General features: G+C 34.7%; 2 protein-coding genes and 1 long non-coding RNA gene across 9 annotated transcripts in view; 1 reads left to right on the top strand and 2 right to left on the bottom strand.

The window, feature by feature from the left end:
* Positions 1-22045, top strand: part of LOC143919333 (TBC1 domain family member 12-like) — a 65026-nt gene that overhangs the window by 36917 nt on the left and 6064 nt on the right. The window contains exons 2-3 of the mRNA XM_077441594.1: positions 18700-18990; positions 21355-21561. Coding sequence (XP_077297720.1) covers positions 18700-18990; positions 21355-21561 — 498 coding nt within the window. The remainder of the gene's footprint in view (positions 1-18699; positions 18991-21354; positions 21562-22045) is intronic.
* LOC143919342 (uncharacterized) lies at positions 2161-7658 on the bottom strand. The gene is made up of 3 exons (XR_013261222.1): positions 4816-7658; positions 4502-4730; positions 2161-4284 (listed from the first exon to the last, which is right to left on the bottom strand). It is a non-coding gene; the product is annotated as an uncharacterized LOC143919342 (long non-coding RNA).
* LOC143919338 (polyprenol dehydrogenase-like) overlaps positions 10688-22045 on the bottom strand; it is a 28190-nt gene continuing 16832 nt past the window's right edge. For 3 of the 7 annotated variants that reach the window (XM_077441602.1, XM_077441606.1, XM_077441605.1), the window contains exons 2-3: positions 15125-15999; positions 10688-11579 (exon numbers count right to left, since the gene is read on the bottom strand). In XM_077441602.1, coding sequence (XP_077297728.1) covers positions 11229-11579; positions 15125-15841 — 1068 coding nt within the window. In that variant the 5' untranslated portion in view covers positions 15842-15999 and the 3' untranslated portion in view covers positions 10688-11228. Of the gene's footprint in view, positions 11580-15124; positions 16000-16084; positions 16260-16967; positions 17013-22045 lie in introns of those variants that run through there. The other 4 variants (XR_013261221.1, XM_077441603.1, XM_077441607.1 and 1 more) reach the window with 4 other exon arrangements.

Genomic DNA, 22045 nt, shown 5'->3' on the forward strand with positions numbered 1-22045 from the left:
CACATCAGGTGAGAAATGGATTAAGATTGTGAGGCAATTCATGGCAAAAAGGTGGCAACTTTAGCAACAACTTTTTAGTTTCGGCGTTGACCGTAAAGAGATTTCATAAAAAATGTACACGGCAGCATCATGTTGCGCAACTCAAGAAAAGCCACCGCAAATTTGAAACACATCCAAGTATATGTAATGAGTAGTCACCGGAGCCTGAGGGGGCCGTGTATTGTTCAAAGGTTGTAAATGCATTGTTAAAGATTTGCCGAACAATGGATAGCACTGTGACTATCCTACCTCTAGTAATGAGTTAATGACATTTAAATGCTCACAAAATGTATCTTCAATGTCAATCGCTCATTATTAGAGGTAGGATAGTCACAGTGCTATCCTTTGTTCCATTGTTGTAAATCCTTTGTAAAAAAGGTTCGGCAAACCTTTTACAATGCATTTACAACCTTTGAACAATACGTGGCACCTTCTGGGTCCGGTGACTACTCATTATAGCAAGAGCAACATTTGTTGATTCTATTATGTTGCTTGCTAATATCGATAAATTTGAATTATCTAAGTATCTAAAACAATCAACCGAATAAGCAACAAAAGTTGCGAACATTCCTGTTTGCAAGATATAATTATGATGTGCAACAAAAAAATACCGGGGCGGAGACCAATCAATCTTTACTAAGCTTGACCCACTGAATTCGAATGTGACAATGATTTTTCTTACTCTCGTTTATAGGGTATGGCCGTATAAAAGAATGAGCAAATTTTACAGATTTTTGGCTTTTGCAGTCTTTAAACAATATATCTCAAAATCTAGTATTGACTTAAAATTCGTTAGATAATTAATCATAATCGTATTTTAAAGCAATAAAAAATCACAATCTATAGAAAAAAACATCTTCTACTGACTTTTGGCACAGCAATACTATATTTTCAATTGAAAACTGCAACTGCCAATAAAATCTGTAAATATTGCGCATTTTTTAACGCTCACATCTCATAAACGAGAAGAAACCAACAAAAACCATTTTCATATTCGAATTTAATGGGTCACACTTGGTTACAATCGATTAGTATTCGCTCCGGTAAGTAAGAAACGTGATTTTTTTGTTGCTCAGTGTGATTGACTTTTGGCGCACATTTTGACAAAACAATAAAGTTGACAAACTTATTATTGATTGTATTTGACATTCGTCATAACACCAACGGCAACGTTTATTGCCTCTCTTACTAAATTACATACATATCGATTTGCTTGACTTATGGCGATCGGTGCAACTTTTACTGATTTGATTGATGATGATATTTTTCGTTTAGCAACTGATATAGCAACAGCAGCAACAGGATTAGCACTTGTTGCCTCGATGTGCATTAATCTCCCACGCAAGTCTTCGACACCTGTTGCGGTGACCAAAATTTCCATTTGGTTTTAGGTACGTGTAACGATTGCAGTGTCGCAGTATTACGTGACAACGATAATGATCGTATGCGGTATTTCGCCTTGCAAAATTTGCACTTTTGCAAAAAAATGCGGTTGCTCTTCCCCCGAAAACAAATGGCATTCTCCTTTCTAAAATGATTTTATTATATACATAGGCTGTTGCGCAATCGAACGGAAGACATTTCACGGTTTTATGAACGTGCAGGTATGCATTTGTCTGCATAAATTATGCATTTTCTTTTTGTTGGTTTGTATACATATTCAAAAAAATTTTATCTACATAAGTATAGGTTGTATGAAAGCCATCGATTCGAAAGTCAATATTATGTTTTCTAATTATGTCCAAAACCTTGAAGTTGCCATTTAAATCGATACAATTCTATTTCAAAGTTTAATCCGTATCATTAGATTAATTTATTGTAAAAGGCTTTCTAAGGTATTAGTTTTAATTATACTAATTGGATTGAAGCAAGCGGTCTTCGTTTGATTCTCATCAATTAAACCAGCCAACAGTATATCTTGGTGATTGCGTTTATGCTAACTACTGAAAGGTTCCAGGGTTCAAACTCTGGGTTGACCTCAAATAATATTATATAATGGTAAATAAAGATAAACAGATGAAAAATATAAGAATAAAAACATAAGTGTGTATGTAACTATAAAAAGAAAGACATACATAAATATATCTACTTATAATAATAATATTAAATAACTAGTGTTATGCCCGTTGAAATTTCAACGGGTGCTTTCGGACACAAATTGATACATGATTTAAAATAAAGTTACAATACGAATAGTAATACTTTATCGGAATTGGATCTAAAATAGGGATCGGGAATCGGAATTGAAACAGGAATAGGAAATCGGAACTGAAACAGGAATCGGGAACCGGAACTGAAAAAGAAATCTGGACCCAAAACTGAAAAAAGAATTCGGACCCGGAACTGAAGCAGGAATCCGGAACTGAAAAGGGAATCCGGAACTGGAACTGAAAAAGAAATCGAAATCTATATACAATAAAATAATTAATAATATGTACATCCTGGCATACTAGTATCTGTTTTATTGAAATCTTCATACTGGTTGACTCGTCCGCACAAACATACGTATTATTAAATACATCGCGTCTCTTTTTATATATATTACTAGTGTTTTTACCCGGCTTCGCTCGGTATTTGTAATATAAACCGCTAAACGTGGCCAATCTAGTAGTAAACATTTTATTATATTTATTTGAATACTTTTATTATATTTAAATTTATTTGAATATTCATTTGTTTTTTTATACGCACCAAACAAACATACAAAGTCTCTTTCGAAATTATATATAAGATTATTATTATAATAAGCAAGTCAATGTATGGCGGTCGGTGAAGTGAAGCGGAAATGAGAAGACACAGCAGCAAGCAAAAAATTTGACGATACAAATACACGAGGACGAAGGGAGGCCGCTCTCATCCTGAGAATGGCCTCAAAATGAGGTACGTATCCTTCTACAATTTGCTTACAATTTAATCAGTCTATAATTTGTACACGGGGGGAGGGGAGTACAATTTACGTAATTTTCCCCCATCCCCCTGAATGTTGTCAAAGTAATTATCATCTGTGTAGATAATTTTCTCCACTCAACTTCCTCACGATGCCACCTTGATTAAAAACTTTCTTGAACGACCTATATTATGTACATATATCAGCACGACAGATAATGTCAAAACTATGTAAATAAAACCGGAATTAAGTCACCCAAAATCAATTGTGCATACATAAATGGCAATCAAACTGTAGACTCATTCCATCGGCTGATCAAATCTTCTACATCTGCATTGAAGTCGTGCATTTTTTCAAATCGCATTATTGACTATCTCCACATGAATACTATTTCGCTTACAATGGCAAAATATATCTGTCATATAAAGACTTTTTCTGTCACGTATGTTGTATCAAATGTCAGTATATTATGTTTATTGATTGTCAAATCGCGAACTTTGACCTCGACTTAACTTGGCACCGTCTCGGTTTAATCTTCTATTGAAACCATACCGATGCCTTTTTAAATCAAATATTCGAGTTAATTTATAACAATTATCAACCTTTACCGGTAATAAAATCATATTTCATAACACAATCCGTTCAAAGTCAATAACATGATTATAATGGTCTCCGCGATTTCACATTGCGTAATACGATAAATTGCCACCTACTCAATGTTGTGGCAAATTTCAACTTTACGTTCTCTGGAATTCTTCACAATGTGTACTATTCTATCGATTGGATTTAGAGGTGGCGATGAACTCAGTTCCTCGAAAGTACGATGACATCACGGCCTGACCTTAAGGTGTTAAACGAAAATCGTGAACCGTAGCGTGTTACTGCCGTGATTAATTAATCAAAAAGTTAAACATTGCTAAAAATAATTTCGAAATTTTGCATGAAATTGTTTTATTCACTGGTAGCGGTCAAACAGTAGATAAGATTACAGCAATGATTACAGTTGCATAATTAAAAAAAAATGTACTGTTGATAACGCATGTGTTAGTTATCGAAATCGTTTTGTTATTTACATATTTATGGACAAATTAAACGCTTTGAATGCTGACCAACGCCGATCGGCGTTTTGCCAACAAGTCCATGGGCCTGAAAAACGCTGATAGGCGTTGTATTTTGAGCATGTACAAAGTAAACAATAATATAATAATTGTAATTTAAATTTTCGGCGCCTGAATGCGGTAGAGCTTTTGCGTCATCATTTACTTTTTCACCCTATTCCTGCGAAAACGTCTGCTTTCAATAACTCGTCGCTTGTAAAGGCTATCCGGTTCCTTAATGTGACTGATGAACATTTGGACCTGTTGAATTGTCATGTTGATGAGCTGGTTAATTTCTTGAGATGCAACACGAGACTATTTGAATGAGATGAATGATTGGAATTTTTATTGCTTTTATTTTGTTATTTTCTTTATTTTTTTTTTTGTAAGACTGGTGTGATGCTTTGGGGCAACCTGTCAGGTCACACTGGTCATTTTATTGTTATTATTATTATAAAATAATGCATAAATAAATTACCCGCTAAGACTTTCCAGGTAGCATTGAAAAAATATGCATTGAACATGGGTCGTGTAATCCGTGTCATTCATTTGTCAACATTTATAAAGACTGATTTACACCGGAATTTCTGAATCTATGACCATAGCAGAATTTCTTGATGGGAATCCTTAACTGCTGAGTATTTTAGATTGTGGCTTGGCATTTAAATTGTGAGCATTACATTTTAACAACAATGAAGAAGATGGAACTAGTTTTGATAAAATACATTCATTAATAGACTTGTTTTGTTTATTTTATATTGTTGCAAGATATATTAGAGAGTCTAAACACACCTTTACAAAACTCGAAATCCTCGGTTTTAGTTATCTAGAGTTTGTTTGGACACACTCGAAAATTCTATCAAAAACAAGAGTAAACTTCCACTTCCTGTTCACGGATACTTTCCAAATTTTATACATAACTTGGTATTAAGCTTAAACTTGTAGATATGAAATTTCAGTTCAATAAACCAAAAGGTTTCTGAGAAAAATATAAAAAACCTTTATTCTCTGAAGTAAAAGTACTACTTCTGGTTCAGGTAAAAATATTAGGTTATAAAATTTATAATTTCTATTAAATGTAAAAAAATTCAGTCCGGTTCACTTAGCTGCTTGGGAGATAATTAAATTCAAAAACTTAAAAAATGAGGACACCTATAAGGGGAGGTATCATTTCCAGTCAACTTTAAAATTTGAAAAAAATTTACGTCGTATCGATAAGAATTTTAGTAACCGATACTAAGTTTCAGTTCGATAGGACTAACGGTGTTCAAAAAATAAACAGACACACATGTTACGGGGACAAGTAGGAGATGGTGTAGAATATTATAGTCACAGATTTTGTCAAATGATTATATTCTTTAATTAGCAGTAAATATAAACAAGACTAATATACAAGTTTGTATTACAAGTTACTAGTCTCGATGTCCTACCACAAGTTACTAGTAAGGCAGTTTAATCACAAGTGAGGTTCAATAGATCTAACATGAGCATTTATACACAAAAGAATGATAAGCTTTAACCAATCACAGAATTTTGGTAAATAACAAAGTGATTAAGATACAGAGCAACATCCGTGTGTAAGACAGTTTTAATATTTGATTTATGTATCCTTTGAGAGTATCGAGACATTTTTGAGTAGAAACACAATTTATATATATAGAGATAAATAGTGATAATAATATTTTAGGGTTTACACGTATCGTGGGACAAAATGCAGCTATAGCAATAAAGATTATTAAAAGTAATACTTTGGATTTCAACAGGTCATTAACTATGTCATCTTATATAACAGTCGTGTTAGAAACTCGCATAAATTATAATAGATAAAAGTTAAGTAGATAGGATTGAACAGAATAGTTGATTGTACAGTGTGGAAGCAAAAAAGATATTGAAAGTCTCATAAATAATAAGGGATAACTTTAAGAGATAACATCATAAGTAGTTAAAAATGAAACAGATGTTCAAACTTAAGGTTAAAGGGTATTATACACAAGTATATACATACGTTGTAAGATCGTACCACATAACACACACACACATTTTTTCTAGATCACGAAAACGTGATCAGTGATCGATTCTGAGTTGGAATCACTCAAAATCTCGAGTTCGAATTTTCGCATGATCACAAAACTTCATCTATTGTTACTACGTACATACATACATAGATGAAGTAAAAATACAGAAAATAGTAGGCCACAAACTACCTTAGTAAACTTCGGCACAGTCAACAACATCACGCATCCAAACTTAGACCAGACAACAACAATAACATACCTCAAACTCTTACGGTGTGATTGTGTGAATGCTCCTTTATAGGCAACAATCCTACACACAATGGAGGATGCAATCATTGCGGACGTGACGTCAAACTTTCGGTATGCCAGGAATGCGCTCAATTAATTACGCCGCGCAATGACCCACACACACACACATCCATCACACTTTTCAAACCTCCCGCCTTGGGAATTTTCCGATTTGGCGGAAAATTCGACTTTGCGGCAGTGGAGCTTGACCTCCGCGGCAAGGCCTTTCTCACCGTACTATGTATTTATATCGATATTGTAATTTTACGTAAGGTGGCCGCTCTGTCTAACTGTACTTGCCAGCGTTCGTCGTGTTGTGGTTCGGACTGGTTTTCAAGGCGCTGACCCTCCCCCTCCCACTTCTTCATTTTCTCCCCCGCCCTCTTTGCCCCCCTCGGGTCGGTAATGCAGTTTCCGTCTAAGCGTGTCTGTTTTGCATGTCGATTTCGTAAGCATGGCGACAGATGTCGTGTCTGATTAGAAATGTGGTCAAAACTTTAGCTCGATCATGTGCTGATCCCAGGTTTGCCAGGCGTCCCTATTTGAGTGGGACTGTCCCGAGTTTATCAGACAAATCCCGAGTCCCGCATTGCCTCTGAAAATCCAGACTTTAATAATAATAATAATAGCTTTTATTCCAGACGATGAGGAGAATAGTGCAATCCCCAACGCCCATATAAATAATATCGGGGTATATCCTCAATATATCCAATATTTAATCGCCATAGTTCTTTATCAACGCTAAATAAAATAAAATTATATCGCGCGCTCATATTACCATTATTAACCTATGCTTCACCTGTATGGAATAACGCCTCGAATACTAACCTTTCCAAGCTCCAAGTAATACAAAATAAATCCCTTAAAATAATTTATAATACACCCATCTATACTAACCTGAAAAAACTGCATGCTATATATAATATTCCGTTTGTTACAGACATTACTAACAAACTAACCAGTAGATTCTATGAAAGAATCACTAATAACCATACTAACACACTTGTGAAGAGTCTCGGTGATTACAACAAAATGTCTATACCCTTCAGGTATAAACACAGATTACCTAAACACAATCTGCTTTAGGTCATCGACTTTAGAGAGTCTTTAATTAATATTATGTATTAGATGTATTATTAACATTTATAAGGATTGTAAATAGGTTTTTGAGCTCTTTTTCCTATTATGCTTTAGATTAACATTAGAATCATATAATACTGTGATTACTAACCAAATTAAATTAAAATTGTAAAATAGAAAATGATCAGTAGATCAGTAGCTATTAAAATAGATATAAGATGTATTGTGAACATAATTTCGTAATAATAAAAAGCATTTAAAAATCAAAAAAAAAATATATAAATAATATATAGATAATAAAAAAAGTATTGAAAAATAGTAAACAAAAAATAAATAAAAAAAATATATAAGTAAATATATAAATATTACTGATAATAAATAATAATAATAATAATTATAATAAATAAATAATAATAAATAAGTCTAATAATAATAAATAATAATAATTTAATGTCTATTCAAGGCGGTCGGTGTAGCAGTTCCATCCATCGAACATACAATGAAGAATGCAAATGAGAAGATGCAGCAGCAAGAAGACAATTAGGCGATAAAAATATACGAAGACGTAGAGAGGCCGCTCTCATCCTGAGAATGGCTTCAAAATGAGGCACATGCCCTTCTACAAACATTTGCGACGCGCTACAGCTCCTAGGTGCCCGAAAAGAGCACGGTAACAGTTGTTGTATTGTACTTTTATCTTCCTCATCGTCTCCCGCTTGTATCTGGTCCATAATTCACCAGTATAGAGGCTAGTACAAAAGGACATAAATAATTGTCTCTTAACCTCTACACTGGAGTGGAAAAATCGTCTAGCCAGCATATTTGCCCTTTGTATATTACATTTTTTTTAATTATATTTTTATACCAGGAAGGCATTATAATACACTAGATCCGCCCTCACGCTTTATACTGGTCTCCCTTTTGGCGCATGCACAGTTTGGTTCGGTGATTACTGGTCACAAATTACTCGTCACAAAGTCACTAAAATCTGGCAGCCGAAAAGTCCATCATACTAACGATAACTATCATAGTAACGAGAACTTGAGTGCCAAATATTGTGTATTCGCGATTTTCATGGCAAAAATTGTCTTTGTGACCACCCCAATGTGACGAATAGTCCAATTACCGCACAGTTTCTCTCAGTAGGTAGGTAGGTACCGCTGCGTCGTAGGGAAAAAAACCTTTTTTTTTCCCAACATCCCCGCTAGTTAAACTCCCCGCACCCCTCAGTTAGTGAAGACAAGATCTCCGACCAAAATCACACGTCAGGGCCCATATACATATGTGTATTATATATCTATTTACCTTACAGATAAACTCCAATGCGCTTTCCTGGCCAATTACATACAATACAGCATTTTTATTTATAATGCAAGTCGCTGAATTACGAGACACTGAAAACTCGCAAATTAACGAGACATCTATGAATTGTACATACATTTTATTGTACATTAATCATACTCAAATAGTGGTGAAATAGTAGGTAGGAAGGCTTCTAGCCAATTTTTAATCGGGAACCGTTTCAACAAATTGAAATCAGAGAAAATTGGCAAACTCTGATAGGAAACGATCGACTTGGAGTCACAAACCAAAGGTCAGGCCTGCAACTACCAGTCAGGCCTGCAACTACTCTTCGAAAGCATAATATGCCAACCACTAGTTCACGCTTCTGGTGACAAAATAATAAATATAAAATAATTAAATTGTCATATACATATGTACATACATGTACATACATAACCAAGATATGAAATTTCAGTTGAATACACTACACGGTTCCCGCGAAAAACATGAAAAGCCTCGATTCTCAAGAGTAAAAGTACTACTTCCGGTTGAATTAGTGTATGAAATTTATGATTTCCATTAACTGTAAAAAAAATTGATCCGTTGAGTGGCTTGGGAGATAATTGAATTTAATTGATAATTATAAGAGGAGGTACCATTTCCGGTCAACCTTAAATTTTGAAAAAAAATTACGTCGTATCGACAAGAATTTCAGTAACCGATACTAAGTTCCAGTTCGATAGGATCGTTTGCCAATTTTCATTTGAGTTTCATTGAAACGGTTCCATTGAAAATAATTAGGCATCTCCATTCCAATCTCAAGTTATTCAGCGTCTTGACGTTCGCCAATTTCTATAATAAAATTCTGCAAACAAAATATTCATAGAAGTCACTGTGGATGATGTTTGTATTGATTCGCATCGCATAAATGATTTTATTGATTATATTGATCATATTTTATATGTGTTAGTACACTCTTTACTTTGGAGGTACATATCTGTAAAGGCTAATTTACACGTTCGAAGTTCTAATTAAGAGTGACTCAATAATAAACCAACGTAATCAGATCTAAAACAAAGTGTTTCTAACTTTATCTTTTTCTGACATTTAAGTCAAATTGACGAGAGGCCTGATATTTGACGAATACTTTACTGTACTTTATAATCCAGGTCTGTGAAGTTGGAGTCGCTGCTTTTTGGCTGGAGTCAAAGCCTTGAAAAGTTGAATGACTCTGGCTCTGATTTCGCGTTTGAATCACATTTATATTTTTACTTAGTAATTAATGTACATATATGAATGTTGAATTACTAACTAAGAGTGTCTCAATACTACTCAACCAATACAGAACTGAAACAATATTTCTATCTTAGTCTTTTTCTCATATTTGGGTCGAATTGAGGAGAGTTCTGATATTAGACGAATACTTACGCCAAATGTGTATGTAGATTTTATTGATTCCATGTACGATATATAGGGCTGTGGAGTCATGGCTTTTTGGCTGGAGTCGCTCAAAACTCACGCGACTCCAATTCCGGTTTCACTTTTAAATCCCATTTATTTTTTATAAATAGGATTTAAAAGCGGTAATCTATGTATGTATATGAATACTGAATTATTAACTAAAAGTGACCCAATGTAAGCAAATCTAAGGCAAACTGTTACTATCTTTGTCTTTTTTTCATGTTTAATTCAAATTGAGGAGATGTCTGATATTTGACAAATAAAATTAGGCACAGTATTTTCGCATCTCTGTTAGATATGAAACTTAAACTTGAACATAAGTTTACATTTTTTAAGCGTCTGAATTTCGAACATGTAAAATTGATTCATCATAAGTTTACTTTATCTGCTTTTTTGACTTTGGAACATTTTGGCGCAAACCACTCATTTATAAGCGATTTCAATTATCGACTCATTCAAAAGTAGTTTATTTGTCGATTCAACATAACTTTACCGCTATCCTTGTTTGAACATTCAATATAATTAAAATCATCAAAGTAAATAAAACAATATATAATATCAAAAAGATTTCAATACAAAACACTCATTGGTATATATAGGTATAATAAAATAACATATGTATAAACGGTAACTGTGCCACTTTGCAATTATTGTATTGTACATTAAAAACATTAAACGACCTTAAGGGCGTAAACACACTGAGTGGTATGGGACGTAATGTGTTCTTGGCTTTGCGTTGTGCACGTGCAGAATTGAATATGTTTGGAAAGTCGCACGTGTATATTCAACCGACAAGTTTCTCCTACATTTCTTCAAATATGGGATTCACCGTTATCGATCACTGTCAAGCAAGCATAAAATATCACCGAAAACACTCCGGGGGGTGTTTTTTGGGACTGTGTACCGTAAATATGGGTTAGGGGTGTGGCGTTTTTTCTCATGTTTCAAAGTATCTTACAAAAAAAACACGTACCACGTTCCACTCAGTGTGTTTTCGCCCTAACACGCAACTACTGAAACGTCAGGATAGTTAATCGTCTCGAAAGACTAAGCAAGATTATCACAAAACAACACAAATCATTTGGCAAGGACTCCGAACTCCTTGACTTTGATCATGTCGCACGTCAGCTCGAACAGTTTCTTCTGGGCGTTTTCGTCCTTGGAGTAAGGACTAGACACACCCTGACGACAGTTGCTCACGTAGAGCCCACCCTTGTCCTCCAACCTGGGCGAGAGACACGTGTGCACCACAGGAATGGACCCCTGTTTTGGAGACTTGAAGAACAGCCTCTGTAACCAGGACGCGTACTTTCCAATCGGCGAGTCTTTGAAGAGGTCCGTGTTGACGATGCCTGGATGTACCGAATAGCAGCGAACTTTGGCATTTTCAGATTCCAATTTGTTGTTCAAATATCTCGAGAACATGACCTGGAAACCATAGTGCAATAAATCAGTATTGAATTTCCAACATTAAGCCTCGTACAGTTCGAACATTATATGTATGTATAGAGAAAATCGGCAAAAAGGTCGTCTATAAATGACGTCACATTTAGTGAAGGACTAATAATAATGCTATGATTTGTAACGAAGAAGATAAAAGGTTGTATAATATGTGACGTCACGAAACTAAAAAATAAATATTAAAGTGGGTTTTCAAAAACGTGACCTTAAATAAAAACGTTTGAAAATGGAAGGGAAGGGTTCAGAAATACCTATGTAAAATCTGTTTCGTAATTTATAGATGACCTTTCTTTGATTTATGTAAAATTCCTTTGACAACTTCCTCAACAACTACCAAATGTTTTGTCATTAAAATTCTGACCGTTTTTATATACTCATCATCATTATCATTTACAGCCATTCGCCATCCATTACTGAATAATTTGCCTCTCTAACACACTTTCATTCGTCTTTGTTTTGAGCAAACTCTCATCCATCTCATCCCATTATTTATTTTCTAATTTCATTCACCCATCTTCTTTGTGGTCTTCTTTGCACCCTTTGACATTCTCTTGGGTACCATTTGATGACTTCTTTCGTCGATTTTTATTGCCACTGCCATTTCTCTTTATTCTCTACATTATATCAACTACCCTTGTCGTACTTCTCGCCAACATACATTTATTTTTTTTTATTTATTTTTTTTATACATATTCCGTTTACTATGTTTCCTCGTTATGCCGAACATGCAACGTTCCATACTTATTTTAGTGCATTGACTTTATGCAGCTTGAGGTTCATCATACCAAAAAGAACAAAAGTAATTTGCCTATGTAAATTTAAACCTACACAATATGTATTTAGTTTTAAAGTTCTGCAAATTTTTGAACCAAATTCAATTGACTTTAAATTAAATGAATTTTTTAATTATTTACTTTTTTTTCATAATGATTTATTTTCAAATGAAGTCAATTTTTCTATATAGAGCATTAAAGCGCCGATATACAAAATCATACGGCACAGCATACTAGGTAGAATCCAACTGCGAATGGGCGTGTCTTATATCATTGTTAATTCGTGCGTTATTATTATTTCTCTATAACAGGTTTCTCTTACATTTCTTTAAATATGGAAATCGCCGTAATCGATGACTGTCAAATCTTTGTCAATACAAGGAAAATGTATCACTGAAAACACTCCTGGGGAGTGAGTTTTGGCCTGGCATAGATCAGGCGTGCTAGAGCTTTTTTTGCATGTGCAAAACCGATTCTGTGTGTCTGCCCCTTAACGATATATGAAATAAAACGAGCACGTATTTTACACCACGCACTACTTGAGTGAAATTTCTTTACAGAAAAACTACATCAACACTAAAGTATTAGGTTTATGAGAAGGCGAGTAGTTTTGTGCGATGTTTCAGCGTTGCAACGTTTCGTAACGCGTTCAGGCGCATAAAATCAATTCACTCTACAGTGCGCTAAGAAAGTTTCACTTTCGAAAATATCAGTAATACATATTGATACTTTATATTTATGTATATAAAGTGAAAAGATCTGATCGATAAAGGATAACAATACAAATTTCAACACTTTTGAATGCAATAGAGTTTTTGACGAAGTTAAAAATAAAATTTATTTTACAATATGTATGCCAACTTCATACATACATACGATGCAAACAAACACTCGATATGTACTGTATTTTACGCGAATGTGTGAAAATTTTATTTAATTTTCCCGCTACGTTCCCATTAGCGCGACGAAGATGTGTTTACTTACTTATAAATCGAATCCAAACGATAAATAAGTCGTCTTTGTTTACACGAAACGAACATAACCAGCCATGACTAAAGCCTTGACTTTACATTTGCATAAAAAAATCATTCGAAAACGTAACGAATCCTGCTCTCAAAGAATGTCTTTTGATATTCTCACCACGTGTTCGAATTTCGTCTGCTCAGTGCCTTTTTTATTTACATCGAACTTTTCGTCAATTTGTTTTTTATAAATTTAATAAACTTTGATCGATAATCTTTAAATTGGTTTTTCATATCTATTCATTTTTTTTAGAACTAAAAGTGAATGTTTTTCCAGATCGAAGGTTGATAACAGCGCATGTAAATTTTAGATAATTGAAATACAATATATCTTATCTTCTTTTAGTATAATTCATTAAAAAAAAAAGAAAAAAAAATACATGACCTTGCTATTTCATAAAACAATACATAAAGTAGATTTCACGTCAAAATATAAACAAATTTATCATAAACTGTCAAACAAAGTGATACGTTATCTATTTTATGATGATATTCAATATAAAATCAAAACATTACATATGTTATTACCGTATTCATTTTAAAACTGAAATTTAGGTGACATGCGATTTTTATCTGAAAATTGTTTGAATTACATATTGTAATTCAAATTATGTATCTTATTTATTATAAATCTTAATATCATTCCGAAAATCACGCATAGTTTAATCTTTCTGCGATTAGCTCTTAATTAGGGATTGCATATCGAGAGTACTGATACCGGTAAAATCGGTATTTGACTTAAAATAAGCCTTTGGTAATACCGGTATTAAAAATAATAAATACCGAAAGTATCGATTTTTTCAAATTCGTACATTTTATTTGACGAAAACGATCGATGCGTGTATATTTTGCATACGCGATATTGAGCGAGTTATTATTTTATAAATTGTTTTAATTTTTACTGCTTTGTGATACATGGACAGGGACTATTTTTCTAATTAGTGTATTGAAAAAATATTTAATTTGTCTTTCAACAACAAGTAATTCCCCAGGTTGACTCTTCGTTTGCATCTCCAGTGGGGAATGATTGGGTGTTTGAAGTCGGAATTGCAAAAAAAAAACTAAAATCACTAATTTCTACTAAAAAGTATAATACTTTATACCTGGGACGTACCTACTTCACAGTTTTGTACCCGAATATCCTGTATTTCAATGTTTGGATTTTACGTGAAAAATGCAAGCGGTGCTCGGGATATCGGAAACAATGTTTTTTTATTAAAAAAAATACCGGTAGTACCGGTATCGTTCTTTTTTATTTCAATAATACCGGTATCGGAAATTCGGTATTTTTGCGATCCTACTTGTAATATTTGTAAATATGTAGATATAAAAAAATTACAAAATAGTTTAATATCTGGATGTGACTATGATGTTTGAAACCAAACATTACAGTCTATAATCAAACATAATATCTACGTTTCACGCCAATTACAGAGTGTAATTGCATTTGAACGTGTCTGTTTCCATATAAAACAAACAGCATTTCACTATAATATGCATACGTATTAAAATACCCGGATCTGCCCGGGACAATCTATCAATGTCCGGCTCATAGAGGCATGACATTTAGCGAACATCACCACGTATTGATCATAACGTCAATGCATAATACTTTCTTCGGATATTGTCGCGTCATCATAATCAGCTTTCACTTCTTCCGGACCAAACAAACAAATATACATACATACCGTAAGAAAATTAACGAAGGTTACATCACCTGAGCCAATTTGGATTGGGAGTAGGCAGCAGACGTGACGTAGTCCAGCTTCATGTTGATATCATCGAAAAAGATCTCGCCAGGGAGATGAGCGCAGGAAGACACGTTAACTACCCTGGAACAGGTTTCACCCTCCTCCCCGGCCCTCTTCAGATTGGGCAACAACAGGTGGGTCAGGTAGAAGTGACCCAAGTAGTTAGTAGCGAACTGGGACTCGTACCCTTCCTCGGTGAGTTTGAAATCGCCGAACATGATTCCAGCGTTGTTTATCAGATAGTCAACTTTGGGGTACTTGTCTTTGACGGCCTCCACGAACTTCTCCACGGATTTCAACAAGGACACGTCCAGCTGGTAGGCGTCTATGTTGTTCGGCAGTCCTTGTTTGACCAGCTCCTGAGCTATTTTGAGGGCTGCTTCTGGTTTCCTGACACCCATGACTACCGTCATGTCGTTTTCTAGTAAGATTTTGACTATTTCCAAGCCGATTCCTCTGGCTCCTCCCGTGATGACGACCACCTTGCCCTTCTGGGACGGGAACTGCTCCAAGCAGTTCTTGCGTCGCATCAAGTGGTCCTCTGTGAGTCCTCGCACTCCCACGACTTGCATCTGGAACTCGTACTTGATCTCCTTCAGCACGTGTGCTATGGTCTTCTTGGAGTTGAACATGATGAAGCAGAGCGCCGTGGCTGCTGCTATGGAGACGAACGCGACAATCATGTTTGGCGGGCGATGGGCTTATGATAGTCTGTCTAGCTGTTTGACCAGTCTCTGAATGGAAGTGATGGGTATGAAGAGGGGGTTTGGTACAGCAAGTAACTTTCTTAGCACTTTCTCCACGTTGGTCGTGAAAATGATCCGGTTGCTTGCTCAACTGCCTGCGAACAATACGGGTGCGTTGTTGTTATTGTTATTGCAACGCTCTTGGCGATTATTTGGTATTTGTTACAGTTGGGGACTTACTTAACTTTGTCCTCTCTTTCGGGAGGGGGTTGTGTCAAACAATTCGTGTGGTGAAATTTAGAAATTTTTTTACGATTCGCGTGTAATAGCTATGGCGGATTTACATCGACGGACACGAAACAGATTTAAGGTTGGTTGGATTCGTATGTGTATGGCTTTTTAATCGCTGAGACTTCTGTGACATAAGACTGAGATATGAGTGTGTAGGTGTGTAGCATATTTATAATAATCAACAAATTCGAGATGCTAGAAACGGTTGCCAATTATATGGAACCGTTTCAACTTTGAATTCAGATCAAACTTGGATATTTGAGACTCCAAGTCGATCGTTTCCTATCAGAGTTTGCCAATTTATCTGATTTCATAGTTGAAGCGTTTCCTCCATCAAATTGGCAAAAACAATCCTACCCCCTATGTCACCACTATTTGAATATGATTAAAAAAAAAAAAGTATTATCTATAACATATTTAGATGTCTCGCTAATTTTCTTATATACATGTATGTATGTACGTATGTATATATATAGTATTTGTATTATGCTTTTATATCTGGTCACAGTGACGCGTTAAGAGTATTATGTAATGTCAGTAATAAAATAAAAATAAAATAAAATATTGCTCCGTATCGTCGCGCTCTTTGATGTATTATATATTTAAGCGGATTTTTCCTTGCACTGGTCCAAAACAAGTATTAACGTACCCAAACGGCAGTTTGGTATAATATGAATATTTTATAGACATGAACCATGCAAAAAATAATTTTTAAAAATGAACTCGTAATATTTAATAATAAGTTAGAGCTCGTAATATATTTAATAATAAGTTATACCGGCAGGGATGATGGCTTTGTGTGAGGTTTTAGTACGGAACAAATAATACATACCTGCCAGTTCACAAGACATACATATTTGAACTGACGAATTGCATTAAAAAAGAAGATAACGCGACAAATTTATATTGCTTACTTTTTTTTGGATTCTGTAATTTAATTTTCGTTTCATTTGTAAACATTATTTTAATGTAAGCAAATTCAATGATTCAACTCCACGATCATATATGTAAATATAATACATTTCATGGACAGGTATGGAGATACAAATTTTTAATGTCAAAAAAAACAAATTTTAGAATGCCAGGACGTTATGCGTTACGCGATACGTTATGCATAGGGATATGGCGAGGAAACGCGGGGAAGCGGGTAGCAGAGAAGTGGGTGGGGGTATGGAGCGTCTAACATGTGCTCCTGATATTGAACGAGTTGAAACGGGTGGCGTCAGCGTCAGATGCGCGGGAGCGTACACATAAACACACATCTACGAAAACACACACACATATATTCATTCATCATTTCGACACGGGTGAACTGGGAGCGTTTTAATACGTGCGCATGCCTATAAATTACCTTACACTATATTGTATATATACACTAACTGAACCCGGCATGCGTTGCAATGCCACAATAACGCATGCAATTCCCGTTCCCGTTTCAAGTGATGGTTAGAGTTCAACTCCTGTCTCTTCAAAGCCGTGTCATCATTACGGATCGGACCGGAAGCGTGCCGTTCATTGTTAATTGTTCGCTGTGCTTTGTCCAATTTTATGAAGAACTTTTTTTATGCACTCTAACTTTGTAAATAGACCTAAAACGCCCTGATTCCTGGAAAAAACACGCGTCCTATTCGCACTTTAGTCATCATAAACCAACTGGTAACGTGGTTACCAACGAACACAATGGCGCTTCAAACTTTCGCGTCGGTAAAATCGTAATTACAAATATTATTATTAAGAGGTTTTTTCCCGGTTTTTTTTTCACAGTAAGCTGTTTTTTTTTTCACAGTAAAAAAAATTCTTTTAAGTTGATTTTATCGTTCAATATCGGTTATATTGTAATATGTAATTGATTAAAAAAAATATATTTTTCTTGACTTAGACCACTTTCATAATTATGGGCACATATGTATATAGATATAATTTTATTTTAATTCGTGTATCAATTCCTTTCCAAAGCCACCCGTTGAAATCAACGTTCACAACACTAGTTTAAATATAATCAGAAATTGAAACTAGATTATATATGTATGTAATATGTAATATCAAAATATTATAAAGATTTAAAAAAACATATGAAAAACGATTTTTAATTGTTTCTTCCTTCAGCCGACATTTATACATATAAATATTATGATAATTATACATAATTATAATAATTATGCATCATTTATCCAAGACAATTGTCGTTCAAAATACTTCAGACTCATTAGAAGCCTTTTGTAATTTGACATTTTATATAACAATCCGAAATTTCATACTCTTTAAACACTATGATTAAAATATACTTTCATTTTTTGCAACAAAATGACTTGTTTTATTATTACAAACAAAAATACCACTTTAGTACATCATGGTCATTAATGCAAGTTGAGATATTACACATGGAACCTTCTACATCCCACGAAAAATCAGCAGTATCCTCTATTTACTTAAGTATAATGATATCTCATTAATCTGAGAACTCCCGTGTACAAATTTGCATAAGAAATTGAGGAAAACACTTCTCGAAATGAATCATTAATTACAAAAAAAAATAATAAAAAACCGTTTCGTTTTATTTTCAGAGGTGTCTTTCCTTGGAAGAGCAACGGTTTGTCGAACGCCGAGTGCAAATCTGAAACGTCGAACGAGTCCATCCCTACGAACGGCGCTGGCTCATCGTGGAAGATCCTCGTCGGCAGGTCCAACTCGGTCGGCTGCTCGTCCATCGACTCGCTCAGCATCGACACGCCGGCCTCATCCGGGGCGAGCACTCCGCTGCACCACAAGCGGCAGGGTAGCAATGCCAGTGCCGGAGAGATCAAACAGTTTGAAGATCTGGTCGCGAGCTCCGTCGCTCTCATACAACATGATAGGTGCATACTTATGTAGAAAGAGTCAACTGACACGTTTCAGAATTGTCTCATGTATGAAAGATGGTTGTTAAATAAGATGGTTTTTAACTCTTTGCACTCGAATGCCGCCATAGCGGAGGCATTGAGGTTTGCTGTATAACTCGAATGCCACCACTGCGGCAACATTCAAGCATATTATGTTAGTTTCATTTATACTGTCATTGGTTACTCTAAATCTTTGAATTTCCATCATATAACAAAGATAATTTTAGCATAAATGCATAATAATAAGTTAATAATTCGTATAAGTATAAAACTTGTTGTCACTAAGTGCAGTTTTGCAACATTTTACGAATCATACAATTTGAAATTTGAATCCATGCCACTCGCCATCAATACACACAGTGTTACAGGCATTAGGTTATTTGTTTTGTCTTTCGAACGCTCTACTGGCAAGAAATTGTCATTACTTCAAGCAGACACATGGCTATGCTATAAATATTTTCTATATTGATTAATTATTTAAAAAAATAATAATTTGAAAACTATTTTTTATGGCCATTCTATTAACCATTTGTATATGCTTTCGTCAATGAAATCAAAAGTATTTTTAATATGTATTTTTACTTAAAAGCATTAAAAAAAAAAGTTACGGTATTAAGAGGGCTGAACACCAGCGCCTTGTCCATACAAACGTATTAGACTTCTCCCTTCCTCAATTATGGCACTAGAGAAATTATTTTTTAATATGCTATGGATATCCACCATAAGAATGTTTCTGTGGTTTTATTTTTTTTGATTAGTTATTTTTTATAGGAGCTAGGAGCCACCTATAAAATCGCCTCACGGGTTTCTGGAAACCCGTTGTTAAAAATCAAAAGTTTCCGGAAACCCGTTAGAAATCTAAAAATTCATATAATTTTTGTCAAAAATTATACGAATCTTGAAAATTGTTTTCAACGGATACAACTTCGTGATCGCAGTCGATTTCATAGCAGGTAAAGAGAAAATACCTTTTTTCGAAATATATATATTATATATACATAAATTGAAAAAAATTGGAAACCCCTTGTTCCAAAATTAGGGTGTCACCACTGGGTCCAGCCCTTTTAACACCTAAAATATCTTCGAGTGGAAAAGGTTAAAGAATTTCCAAAAACATATTAAACCATTTTGTTGTGTGCGGCGCCATTTTGAATTAACCTTACAAGATTTCTCAATACATTTTGTAAAATTTGTGAAAGCGCCATTACATTTTTGAAAGTATTGTAGTACATAATGAAGAAATGAGAGTTTGCTTATTATAATATAAGACCCAAGTCATTACATTGACTCTAATACTATTTTAATAGCTATTCTGCTACATTGAAAAATTCGAATATGCAATTCATAATATCATTCATTGATGATCTTTGGTATAAATTTCAATAGCGTTTTAAACTATAACAGTACATGTTGTTTTTTATCTTGCTATTTTAGTTTTAAAACTTCTGCAAACTAAACTCGACATAACCTAAAACAAAATTTGCATATACATATGTGGTAATTGGATTATTCGTCACATTGCGGTGGTCACAAAGACAATTTTTGCCATGAAAATCGCGAATACACAATATTTGGCACTCAAGTTCTCGTTCGTATGATGGACTTTTATAGAGATTTTAGTGACATTGTGACGAGTGCTTTGTGACCAGTAATCACCGAACCACATATGTATGATACATATGTACACTCGTAGAGAACATTTCATTGAACAACCACAAGTTAAATGCATCTAAATTCAATAAAAAGGCCAAGAGTCATAAAAAATAGCTAAATTTATAAGTAAACGTTCTTCTTTCCTTTCAAACTATACCATTTTATATTGAAAATCGTTGCTGTTGGTGACATCATATACGCTTGAAATAAAAACTTACTTGTAAAAAATCTACTTGTACTCAATTGAATCACTCTGCAGTGTGTGTTTTTAACCTTTAGACTTTTTTTTCTATTTATCTTACTATGACAAAAGACTCTTTTGACAAAAAAATCTTTTCAAAACAGCCTGTAGTCATACATAATATGTGACTTACTTAAACAAAAAAGCCTCAGATATTTTTCTTAATACAATGATTGATGTGCCAATATTGTGTATAGATATAAAAAAATAAATCCGTGTATTTTCCCTGTTGACACTAGTGCCATCAGTCGAGATATGTATATTGGTTGATCTATAATATATATGTAACGGAGACACGTAAAGAGATTTTAACTGTCAATCGTCAATTTCATGTAAGCCAAACTCTTAACATGACCAATTTTATATGAGACCTTTCTTATACACGTCAGTAAGATCATGACTACCGTATTACTGTTAACTGAAATGCAATTGGACTATGTTTTTAGGCCGTCAAATTTACCGGCTAAGAACACAGCTGAAGAGTTGCGACACCGAGCTGAATATCAGCGAATGGTCGTGGCGGCTCGACAGAGGGAAGTGCGGGAAGCAAAGGAGAGGAAACGTCAATTGGCTAAGCAAGCTCGGCACGAGGACGATTTGAGTGCCGCTTTGAAGGAATGGAACCTGAATGTGTTGCCGTCCTGGGAAACATTGTAAGCTCAAGCGAATATTTTAAATCTCAGCTATATTATTTGATGCTCTCTGATATGGGTACGATTTGGCAGTGCATTAAAAAAATAGCCTTGCTCCTTAAAACGAATCATGCGCATTAGACTAAAAAAAAGTTCGCATTAAATATATGTCATCATCATCATCATCATCATTTACAGCCATTCGCCATCCACTGCTGGATGAAGGCCTCTCCAACACGCTTCCACTCGTCTCTGTTTTGCGCAACACTCATCCATCTCATTCCGCACATTTTCCTAATTTCGTTCACCCATCTTCCTTGCGGTCTTCCTTTTACTCTTTTGCCTTCTCTCGGGTACCATTCAAGCACTTCTTTTGTCCACCTTTCGTCCATCCTCCTAGCTACGTGACCCGCCCATTGCCATTTCAATCTCTTCACTCTATCCACTATGTCCACTACCCTTGTCATATTTCTCACCCACGTGTTCCGCTTCCTGTCTTTCCTCG

The sequence above is a fragment of the Arctopsyche grandis genome, chromosome 11 (genome assembly GCF_051622035.1).
Source record: "Arctopsyche grandis isolate Sample6627 chromosome 11, ASM5162203v2, whole genome shotgun sequence".
Lineage (NCBI taxonomy): Eukaryota > Metazoa > Arthropoda > Insecta > Trichoptera > Hydropsychidae > Arctopsyche > Arctopsyche grandis.